A 12,121-nucleotide genomic window follows, 5' to 3' on the forward strand; every position below is an offset into this window, starting at 1 on the left:
TATATCCCATGAAATCTCCAGAAACCAGTCCAGCATCTATGTAAGTAATGTGTGTGTAAAGTGCCGTCAAGTCGTAGCCGACTTATGGCGACCCCTTTTGGGGTTTTCATGGCAAGAGACTAACAGAGGTGGCTTGCCAGTGCCTTCCTCTGCACAGCAACCCTGGTATTCCTTGGTGGTCTCCCATCCAAATACTAACCAGGGCTGACCCTGCTTAGCTTCTGAGATCTGACGAGATCAAGCTAGCCTGGCCCATCCAGGTCAGGGCTTAGGTAGGTAATAGGACAGAATTATCCAGTTATTGCACAGAAACAGATTACACAGAAGCATTTGACAGTAACATTCTGCTCTCTCCAAAATGCTTCACTTTTGTAATTAGTCAGTTTTTACTTTTTATATTAATTTTAGTTAAATTTTCCAAACAGAAGACTACCACCAAAACAAAGATAACAAAAAACATTAAAAATTCAAACATAGAAAATATATAAGAAAAATACATAAGTTGAATCAAAATATTGACAGAGGGCTTAGTATTTAACACATTTTTCAATTTACCTTACAATTACAAAAACAAAATTCATTAAGGGCAATTCCTTATATATTTTATACTAATTTCCTTTTCCATAATCTGAGGAAGGGCTTGGATATATGTTGAATACCTTTCTGATTCGTGTATGAAATAAAACTATGCCACGTTTCATAAAAATCTGATATTTTAGCTTTACCTTTGACTACTCTAAGTTCATGTGTCAATTTTTCTGCCATGGCTATTTGCCACAGTTATGGATACCAAGAATGTAAAGAGTTCTGTGGTTTTCCAACATTTTGCTATTACGAGCTGCCAACAATATAAACACTGTTGATCCTTTGGATGCCGCTTTTCCATTTTGTTTTTGGTATAGCATGAATGATCTGATGTGTAATATTTGCCATTTCTATAAATGGCAAAGCGACATCATTGACACAGTCCTCTTCCCCCGCTCAGGAGAAGTTGGAAAAGATAACAAGGACTGAATTAAACCGTAGTTGCTGAATTCAGGTATATTTTGGCCTTCAAAAGGAAGAGATAGGAAATTGCTCAGAAGGTATTTATGTATAGCAGAAGAGAAAGTCTAGCAGGAATGTTAGACTGCATCAAGGAGAATAAAACAAGTAAAGGCTCTCCAGTTAGTGACAAGGCTCTCCCAACAGCAGACCAATTTTCTAAAAATAAAATTGTCAAAGTTGTCAGATACTGTTGTCTATTTACATGAGAGAGTGATAACACAGTCTTTTGAGGGTCAGGCATCTCATGTAATCCCACACTTGCGTGCCATCTCCTTAGCTTAAAAAAGAAACCACCAACTACCTCACGCATTCCAGAAAATCTGAATTCCTGTTCATTGGATTCACTGTGAAGGTAATGCGTGGAGGCGAAACTTCAGAAAACATGCAGCAACATTTAACCAGAAGCCATAACCAATGACTGCTTTCCAAGTCATCTTTGCTGTAGGATTTCATGCACGAGTCTTTCTTCTTCCCGCATATTATAGTAGTCACTGCGCAGACAAGTACTACCCAAGAACTTTGTATTCCTGGAACATGTAAATAGCTCCAAGCTGAAAATATTTCCATGACACACCTGTAGGAGACTACTATCACTGTACACTGGGGGGGGAAGAGCCAGAAAAAAAGATGCTGGGTAGTGGCTAAGCCCAGTGGCGTAGCGTGGGTTGTCAGCACCCGGGGCAAGGCAAGTAATTTGCGCCCCCTAACCCGTGGATTCTAGCACTCGAGTCTCTTCCACTAGATTAGTTAAAGAAACCCTTACCCCCTAAGCACATGTATTGTTTGTTATGAAAATACTGATGTAATTAAAGTAAAATGCATCTAAATACAAGTTTATTTTCAAACACTTCTCAGAAGAGCATCCTGGTGTCCGCAGCCTCCGCCAGGGCTGTAATGTGTTTCCAAGGAGAGGGCCTGTGGGGGGGGGGGCACTGGTCCCCTGCAGAGCATGTTGTGCTAACTGGGGCCTGGGAGGCCTGGGTTCAAATCTTGGCTTTGCTGGGGGGCGCAGAAGGGAGGGCAGCTTGATTTCTGGGGCTTGGGGAGGGGGTCTTGCTGCAGGTCGTGCTCCAGGGGCTGGCTTGGAAGGAAAGGCCGGCGGCAGAAGCCGAAGGGCCGGCCTTGCGCCGAAAGGGCGCGTTCCCGCGGGAGCGGGGCTGCTGTGCCGCGCAGGGGCCAGGCCGGCTCAGCTCCCTGTGCCGCGCAGGTGCTTGGCGAGGGGGTCGGGCCGGGCCTCGCCTCCCTGCGCCACGTCTGCTGGCCCCGCAGCAAGAGCAAGAGCCGCCTGGACGCCGCGCAGGTGAGCGGGCCGGGGGGCTGGGGGTGTGTGCGTGCCCCCGGGCTGGCGCGGAGGCGCGGGGCCAGCCAGCCTGCCTGCCTCCCTGCCTCCCTGCCAGCAAGCGGCCAGGCTGGCTGCGGCGCCAGGAAGGGTGGCTTGGCGGACGCTCGGCTCGGCGGGGCAGGGGTCGAATCCCGGCTGCGTCGTGCACGCGTGTTGGGTGGTCTCGGCCAAGCGCGTGCATTCTCCGCCTGGCCCACCTCACCCGGTGGGGTGAGGATAACATGCCGCAGAGGGGAACAACGTGAGCCGTCTTGGGTCCCCACTGGAGAGGAAAGGGGTGGCGGGTCGGGTGAAGCGTCCTTTTGCCGGAGGGGAGGCTTCCCCTTGAGACCCTGGCGGGCGAGGCGAGGCTGGAGCGGACTCTGGAGAAGAGCGGCTGCTGGGGACGGGGGGGGGTCTGCCCCCCCTCCCCCAGCCATGGAGACCCGGCCCCTCGGGGCAGAGAGCTGCGAGTGCGAGCGCGCCCCCCCAGATGTTGCGCCCGGTGCGGCCGGCCCCCCCTGCACCCCCCACGCTACGCCACTGGCTAAGCCACTCCGTAGCTTCCTAGCAACACTGCAACACAAGTGAACACTTAGGATTCCCCAACGTGGTGCCAGGCTCCCACCAACACTTCCTGGTGCCCACCAAGTGCTTTTAGAAAGGGGGTGGGGTGGGTGGGCTTTTTGCCCAGCAAGGCATCTGATGGGCTGGGCAGATTTTTTTTTTAATGTTGCTTTGGCAGCAGCTGCCAACACTGTCTGAAGTAAGCTGCGGCAACCCTTTTGTGGCTGGCGACGCCTCCTGTGCCAGCCATTTTGTGGCTGTGCCACCACCGAAAACGTACCTTAATGTTTTACCCTGGGCTGCTGTGTATGTTTACAGCTCTCCATGCTCAAATTGTATGGGGATGTAACCGTTTAAGCTCCTCGGAACCTAGGGTTGCCAGCCTCCGTGTGGAGCCTGGGTATCTGGAATTACAACTGGTCTCCAGACAATGGCAATAGGTAGCATTATACCCTGAGGAGGTCCCTCTCTTATCCCAAACCCTCCCTAGGCTCCACCCCAAAATCTCCAAAAATTTCCCAACCTGATTGGAACCATGGATGCAACATCAAATCCCTCTACTAAATGCAACCTATTATATCTGGGTTCCAGGCCAGGTTCTCATAAACAAAAGAAAAATCCTCAGCTGATAAACCAAAGCATTAAGAAATGCTCAGTGTCGTTCATTATCACATCATTGAGCTCTGTCTAGCCAGCACCCAGCTGTCTTTACTCTTCCATAGCCAAGTTTTATTTATGTGAGCAAGTGTCTGCATCTTTAGAGAAGATTGCAACAGCCTCCTTCCTGTTTCTATCTCATCCAGTATTCACTGAGGTGGCTTCTTGTTAAGCACAGCCTTGGTGGTTTACATGGCTGAGCTTCCTGCTTCAGTCTAGAAAGCTTACAATGCACTTTCATGCTTGTTTACTGCCAAGTCTGTAAGAAAGCTGATAGAGTTTGGTGACACCCCCCCGCCCAGGAGACTTACCCGAATGGCATCCGTTGATGCCACAAAGTCATTTCCAGCTGCATATCAAAAGTGACGTCAGTGCATCACATGACATTATGATTCACTCAAAGCTCTACGGTAAAAATCATAGGGTTTCAGGTGAATCCTAGAGCATCCCGTGTAAGGTTGCCAACCTCCAGGTAGTAGCTGGAGATCTCCTGCTATCACAACTGATCTCCAGTCGATAGAGATCGGTTCACCTGGAGAAAATGGCCGCTTCGGCAATTGGACTCTATGGCATTGAAGTCCCTTTCCTCCCCAAACCCTGCCCTCCTCAGGCTCCGCCCCCTAAACCTCCCACCAGTGGCAAAAAGGGACCTGGCAACCCTAATCCCATGGCACGCTGATGTCCCTTTTAGTTGTAATGTGTGTGTAAAGTGCCGTCAAGTCGCAGCCGACTTATGGCGACCCCTTATGGGGTTTTCATGGCAGGAGACGAACAGAGGTGGTTTGCCAGTGCCTTCCTCTGCATAGCAACCCTGGACTTCCTTGGTGGTCTCCCATCCAAATACTAACCAGGGCTGACCCTGCTTAGCTTCTGAGATCTGAGGAGATCAGGCTAGCCTGGGCCATCCAGGTCAGGGCCCCTTTTAGTTACACAGCCAGAAATAAAGAAACAGTGTTGATGGATGCCATTTCACTTCCCCAATTTTTCTCCCACCATCCTATAGGGCAGCAGTTGCTCACCAGAGCAGGCAACCTGGCTTGGCTATTCCCAACAGCATTGAGCTCAGGGCAAATAACTCATTTGGAAATGGCCTTAGACAATCTAGTACTCCTATGCACTCACCTGTAAGTCCAAGGGGGCTTATATTCTTGTGTTTTAGCTCCGAAGAAGGATGTGCTTCCAGTCAGCTTTTAATACAGTTGTGTGTACAGAAGTTGGTCCGCACCACACAGAAAACAGAGAAAAGTGAAGCAAAGAGGTTCGAAAGGTTTTCCAAATTCATTCTTGGATTTTGCATTGTGTTCCAACTATCTGAGTTATTAGATGTTTAGATTACTTTAAATTTGTAAAAAAAAACAAAAACAAGAACTCCCCAGTTCGCATCTGATTTGGTCCTCAGGCTCTAGCAAAGCTGCTGTTGAGGATATCATTTTATAACGCCTACTTTTTATCCCAAACTTGACATCTTTTTATCTCCCCTTTGGCAATCTGATTCCAGCTAGGCCTTTAACCTTGTTCCCTATCCCCAGAACTAAAGCTATACTCCCAGTTTATGTGAAAGACAAAAAGACAGCTGCCCCAAGAGTTTCCAGAATGCAGCCCTATTGAATGCACAACTGGGTCTGAGTGTGGGAGATGAAGGACTAAAGTAAGAACATAAGAAAGTCCATATTGGATCAAACCAAGGTCCATCAAGTCCAGCAGTCTGTTCACACAGTGGCCAACCAGGTGCCTTCAAGAAGCCCACAAAAAAGACAACTGCAGCAGCATTGTCCTGCTTGTGTTCCACAGCACCTAATATAATAGACATGCTCATCTGATCCTGGAAATAACAGGTATGCATCATGACTAGTATCCATTTTTACGGGTAGCCATGAATACTCCTTCCATGAACATGTCCACTCCACTCTTAAAGCCTTCCAACTTCGCAGCCACCACCACATCCTGGGGCAGGGAGTTCCACAATTTAACTATGTGTTGTGTGAAGAAATACTTCCTTTTATCTGTTTTGAATCTCTCACCCTCCAGCTTCAGTAGATGAAGTAAGCAATGTGGAGTCACCCTGAACTTCTGTTCACAAGGCTGCAAACAAGCAAGACCCCAGAATATTCTCCTACAGCTTCATGCATGCCCAGCTTAGTGCACAAGCCTAGAGCTGTGTGCCTATAGGACCTGCTCACCCACTGCTGCCCTGGTTTGTTTGTCTGTTTTTAAGTCCAGCCTTGGTGCTGTGCTTGTTAATACCACAAACTGACACATGCTTACGATAAACAGTCCCCCGCCCTTTCCTTCAGGAATGGTAACAAGTATACATGCCAATGAAAACCGATGTGAGCATAAAACTCGTATAGCCTACCCTCCAACGCAAAAGAAATGCACTTCCACTTTCCAACCAGCAGATGGCGAAATGAAATCTTAAGTACAGCAGCTTCATCCTGCTGAGGTTCTTCCACTCTCCAGAGTAGCATGATCATGCTCAAGCCCTATGTAGATGTATGCTTCACAGATAAATCCCTTCCTAGCTCACTCATGTTCAACTGCTAGGTCAGTGTGGCTACAGCTAAGCCACCTCTCTCGGGGATCTGAAAGATGCCTCTGTATTCTTGATTTTTTCTCCTGATTTGCAACATTTAATTATTGAATTCATTGCCATAAACTGAAGGAACAGCCACAAAAGTCCCCTAAAGTTAGACAGACGTGTGAAAGATAGACCTAACACATATATCCATGAAAGCAATATATACTTCTGACTACCAGGTGTGGCTAGAGAACACCGTTTCCTTTTTGTCCCCCTGGAGAGTTCCCCCGGGGGGCTTCTGCCAGACTAGCCTTGAAGACAAAGCACTCAACAAGGTAGACCTTCGATCTAATCCTGCAACATATTCCACTAGGAAGAATTTGGTCTAATCCTGGAGAATATGTTTAATATCGTATTCCCATGAAAACATTGCTTATTTATTTATATCCCGCCCTGGCAAAGCTGGGATCAGGGCGGCTCACAGCACAATCAACATCATAAACACAGTAGAATACAATAAAGAGCAATAAAATAATTCCAATCAGTTAAAAACAGGCCCCATAAAACAATCACAATACATAATTCATAACTCAAAAATTCAGATGCCACCAATTGCAAAAATATGCATCCCAGCAGGACCTGCTAGAAGTCAGACCCCCCCCCCAATACCATTATTGGAAGTAGGGGGGGGGGAGGCCAGCATTGATGGCAAACAGTAGCTGCCCTCCAGCATAGGCCTGGTGGAATAGCTCTGTCTTGCAGGCCCTGCGGAATTTCTTAAGGCCTCGCAGGGCCCTGGTCTCATTTGAGAGACTATCCCACCAGTCAGGGGCAATGGCAGAAAAAGCCCTGGCCCTGGTTGAGGACAGCCAGACACTCCTTGGGCCGGGTATCACCAGCAAATTACTCTTTGAAGAATGCAATGTCCTCTGGGGGGCATACCAGGAGAGGTGGTCCCGCAGATACGAAGGTCCCAGACCATGTAAGGCTTTAATGGTCAAAACCAGTACCTTAAACGTGAACTGGTGTTCCAGCTGGAGCCAGTGCAATTGGCGGAGCACTGGCTAAAAGTGCATCCGCAGTGGGGTCCCCATAAGAAGCCTCGCTGCGGTGTTTGGAACCAGCTGGAGTTTCCAGGTCAGTCTCAAGGGCAGTCCCACGTAGAGCGAGTTACAGTAATCTAACCTGGAGGTGACCGTCACATGGATCACCGTGGCTAGGTCAGGGCGGGAGAGGTAAGGCACCAATTCTCACCTTATTATTTTACTAACAACATCCTGGAAACATTTCTGAAGATGTGACTTGGTAGGGCTTAGGCAGTTGCAAGACTACAGGGTAATCTGTGTAGTTTGCATGGCAAATAAATTGTAGCTGCTTTTTCCAAGAACTTTGCTTATGTTTGCTTTTCTGTTTTACTGTACAAGCAAACACCAAACCAGGAAGGGCCGGGGAAAGCTGCTAACAGGGCATGGCTTAAATACACACTTCAAGAGCCAGAGTACTGTTGTGGTAAACGGGGGTTGGGGGGGAGTATATACTCTATACTAGCTAGAGTGCCAGATCAGGATCTGGGAGATCCAGGTTCAAACCCCCATTCTTCCATGGAACCTCGCTGGGTGACCAGACTGTCTACCCTACCTCTAGGGTTGCCAACCTCCAGGTACTAACTGGAGATCTCCTGCTATTGCAACTGATCTCCGGCCAACCAAGATCAGTTCACCTGTAGAAAATGGCCGCTTTGGCAATTGGACTCTATGGCAATTGGACTTTTGGCAATTGGACTCTACCCAAACCCCACCCTCCTCAGACTCCGCCCCAAAAACCTCCCACTGGTGGCAAAGAGGGACCTGGCAACCCTACCTACCTCAAAGGATTGCTGTTGTGAGTATAATATGGAAGAAGGAATAATGGTATTCTAAGCCACTTCTGGTCCCTGTGGAGGGGGGGGGGAATGGGGCATAAGCATCTAAATAAAGCTAAACAAAAAGATATTTGAAGATAAGAAATGAACTGGTTCAAATAATGCTTAAGTGGGCAGATACTAAAGACCACAGTTTCAGCTTCTTGTGATGGACAATAAACTTAATGAAATAACTCTCTCCCACAAAGTCACAAAATTCGTTACTTAACATAGTTTTCAAGGGGCATCATACATTTACTTAGATCCCCCCCCCAAAAAAAAAGCCCCTTGGCAAGCTTTCATCCTTCTGTTGCTGGGGGAAGGGCTTGCCTAGCGGTAACCTAATCTTGCCTAGGGCCCCCTGATTTAAATGGCAACATTTTACAAACCAACATGTGCAGTAACTGAAGTCTGTAACCACAACACTCCCTGCCATGCTGCTGCCCAGAAAGCAGGAAGCCTGCCCTATCAACATATCCGACATGGTTATCGTATTACAGCTAATACTGGACGCTTCGGGGTAAGGAGACCACAGCCCTGGGAAACGACAGCCAAAACGGGAGGCTTTGACAACACAGCCAAACCCACACATGCCACAAAACCAGTTGCTGTGCTGCTCTTAAGCCCTGCAAGTATCGCGCAGGCCTGCGAGTCTCGGTCAGGCCAGAATGAAATGGGACGCAGGCAAGCAAGCAAGCAAGCAAGAATTTACATGCCGTACTGGGTGGGTATCAGGCCTCGCAATTACACAGGCCCTCAACTGCTACATGCACAGCGCTTGTGCATCAGCGCAGCATCTGCTCAAGCTGCAGATTCCTGGCGGGATAACAGTGCATGAAAAGCAGCCAGGGCCCCAGTTAAAACGCCGCACCAGCACATATTGCTGCATATTTAAGTTCTTGTACGTCTGCGGCGTGTTGAAAGCCAGCCTTACATAACAAAGGAAGGCCAGTCAGGAGCCAACACTAACCTATACAGAGCTAAGAGCACAGAAGCTCAGTGGTCATACCAGCAACGGCCCAATACTCTTCTCCTGCCCTAGACACGCTTCACACAGTATATGTTCTCAATAAAGGGCAGAGACAGGAACCACTTCTGGGCATCAAGGCAAAGCTCATCCCAGCAGTGGTAGAACTGATGGGCTGCCTATTCTCTGTCAAGCCACCTCAGTACGTGCAACTGGGAGGCAACATCAGAGGAAGGCCTCGGCCCCTACATCTGGTTTGTTGGCCCTCTTAATCACTTGGCGCTTGCCCACCGTCTGAGACAGGATGTTGGATTTGATGGACCACTGGTCTAATCCAGCAGGGCACTTTCATATGAGAAAGGCAGCGTGATGCAGTGGTTCAGAGCGGTGGCTTGGAGCGGTGGACTCTGATCTAGAGAACGGGGTTTGATTCCCCACTCCGCCGCGTGAGCAGGGGAGGCTAATCTGGTGAACTGGGTTGGTTTCACCACTCCTACACATGAAGCCAGCTGGGTGACCTTGGGCTAGTCACACTCTCTCAGCCCCACCTACTTCACACGATGCCAGTTGTAGGGAAGGGAAGGTGATTGTAAGCTGGTTTGAGTCTCCCTTAACTGATAGAGAAAGTCGGCATATAAAAACCAACTCGTCTTATGTTTTTAATGAAAAAATGTGGATTTATGGATATGCTTTTAAAAGACAAGTTGCTCACTAGAAAGACTGGTTGGCCATAGGACCAGGGCGTAAAGTTTATCTTGATACCATGGGAAGAGCTTCACCTGTTGATTTCTGAGCACCAATCTAGGACGATAGACAAAAAAAAACAAGCCAAGCCACATCCCCACCCCTAAATTGGCAATTCTAAGCAGGACTTCACCCAAGCCTTGCTCAAACGAACAATGCTTTTACAGAAGCAGAGCTACAGTGCCCAATGGTATTGGTTCACTGTCTTGTGTGTGTGTGTGTGTGTGTTAAGTGCCGTCCAGTCGCTTCCGTCTCGTGGCGACCCTATGAATGAAAGTCCTCCAAAATGTCCTGTCTTTGACAGCCTTGCTCAGATCTTGCAAACTGAGGGCGGTGGCTTCCTTTATGGAGTCCGTCCACCTCTTGCTGGGTCTTCCTCTTTTCCTGCCGCCCTCCACTTTTCCTTTTTCACTGTCTTAACTCTCAACAAAAAGGCCTTTTGTGCGAAGCGCCGTCCAATCGCGTCCAGCTCCGGTTGGCCGGCAAAGCTCCGGCTCCCTCTCCTGGCCATGTCACCAAACGTTGCAATCGCCTTCTTCGATGGCAAACGGGTGTTTTTTTTGGGGGTTGTTTTTTTTTAAGGGAAAGGAAAAACTTTTCCAGGGCCTTCTCTTCTGAGACTTACGGCGCTCGTCTGCCTAAGCATGAAGTTCCAGTAGGCTGTTGGCAGGTTGGGTTTGGGGGTCTCGGCGGAGGCGGCGCGCGGGATGGAGCCCTTCCCTGCTCGGCGGGGCTGCTCGTAGCCCCGGGGGCTCCGCAGGAAACGCCCCCTCCCCGGGCAGGCCCAGAAGCATGGGCTGCAAGGGGAGCAAAATGGGCTGCTGTGACGCCCGAAGAAAGGTAAAGGGGGAGAAAGAGGCCACGAGCTTGGAGGAGGGCGAGGGGTCGGGGGTCGGTGGGGGGGCCTTTCCCCGTCCCTTGCAAGGATCTAGGGGGGCCACCGCGGCGTCCAGTCCCGGCAGTAGAGAAAGGAGTTGGTTGGGCCACAAAAGTCCCCCCGGAGTCCACGGCAGCAATGACAAAAAGTCATTGTGCGGAAACGTTTCCCTACCCCCAACCAGAGAGGGAAGCAAGCGTCCCCTTAGAAAGGCTGGGGGGGGGGGGGAGGCAGTATTACACCCCCCACACACACTTTCAGACAAAGAGATCTCTTTCTAACTGTAATCCGAAAGTGAGCGAGGGAGAGAGCCTGCGGGAGCGGGCCGGCAAACTTCGGCCCGGCGTTGCAAAGCTGCAAACGTGCGCGCTTTTGTCTCTGCATCGCCGGAGACCCCACGTTGCGGATGCGATCTGCGAGCGGTTGTTGCCGGGGGGGGGGGGGGAGAGATGCAGGGACTTGCTGCAAAGCCCTTGACAGGGCGACCCGTTATCTCCCACGATACTGTCCCGGTGCATGGCCATTTATGCCTGGGAGGTTTTTGCCTTGGGTCTGCCCCTCTCTAGATGCACGTTTTCCCCATCCGAGTTCTCAAAACTCTGCCCGGGGGCTTCTTGTTGAGTTCGGAGAATTTAGATGGGGAAAATATTTAGGCAGGGTTGACGATTCGGATTTCTGATCGCTACCAAAGGTCGCCGGGTAATATTTCTTGCATTAGCTAATTTGGAACTGGGGAATTGTCTCTTCTCAGTCCGTCCTGGCTAACCTGGTGAATTCTTAAAGCAAATACATGCGCCTGGTTGTTCAAAGGCACCTGTATATCACCCTCCCAGGCCATTTCTAGTAAACTATAGCAAGTTTTTTTTTTAAAGGAGCAGGTTCCATGAAAGGCAGTGTAAGCATAACTGACTTTACTTCAGTCCCTGGTTCTCCCGACTATTACTGCCCCTAGAATTAAGACAGATGCTTTAGAAAATTTTGACGGGGTGTCACAGGACAATAACCCGTGGGTGACCTCCACAGTACTGACTTCGGAGGATAAAATGCATGATGAGCCTGCAGTTTCAGATACTTTCCAAAGGTCATCTGGAGCAGGAGGGACAGAAAAAGAGTAGCCTTTTCTGGAAGTATATTTTGCTTTTCCAGTTGTCTGCCGGTTAGACTTGCAGCTCATCGGAGAGAACAGGCAGCTGCCCTGACGTGCTTGCAGAAGGTTGGGGCTTCTTGAAATCCAAAACAAGTGGGTTCTTAAGAATAATCATGACCATCTCTGAAACAGACTTCAACAATCTGTTTTTTTAACAATCTTGTGTAAATTTTTTATATTCTTGCAGAAACCTTAGTTTCATTACCCTGAAGTGGGCACTAGGAGCTGGCATAATCCAAAGGAAGTTGAGGCTGGATCTTCTGAACTTTACAGATATCCTTCACATCTCTGCCAGTTTAATCCTAAACAAGTCTGCTCAGAATCCCACTGCAGTCTACTCAATGGGGCTTGCACTGTGCAGATGTCAAATGTGTTA

The 12,121-nt window shown here is 49.1% G+C and overlaps 1 protein-coding gene across 1 annotated transcript in view; it reads left to right on the forward strand.

The window, feature by feature from the left end:
* The first annotated feature begins 10,513 nt into the window (after window positions 1–10,513).
* Window positions 10,514–12,121, forward strand: part of CCDC69 (coiled-coil domain containing 69) — a 39,786-nt gene continuing 38,178 nt past the window's right edge. Inside the window, exon 1 of the mRNA XM_056863496.1 lies at window positions 10,514–10,561. Within this exon, the coding sequence (XP_056719474.1) occupies window positions 10,514–10,561 (48 nt within the window). The remainder of the gene's footprint in view (window positions 10,562–12,121) is intronic.

The sequence above is a fragment of the Euleptes europaea genome, chromosome 1 (genome assembly GCF_029931775.1).
Source record: "Euleptes europaea isolate rEulEur1 chromosome 1, rEulEur1.hap1, whole genome shotgun sequence".
Lineage (NCBI taxonomy): Eukaryota > Metazoa > Chordata > Lepidosauria > Squamata > Sphaerodactylidae > Euleptes > Euleptes europaea.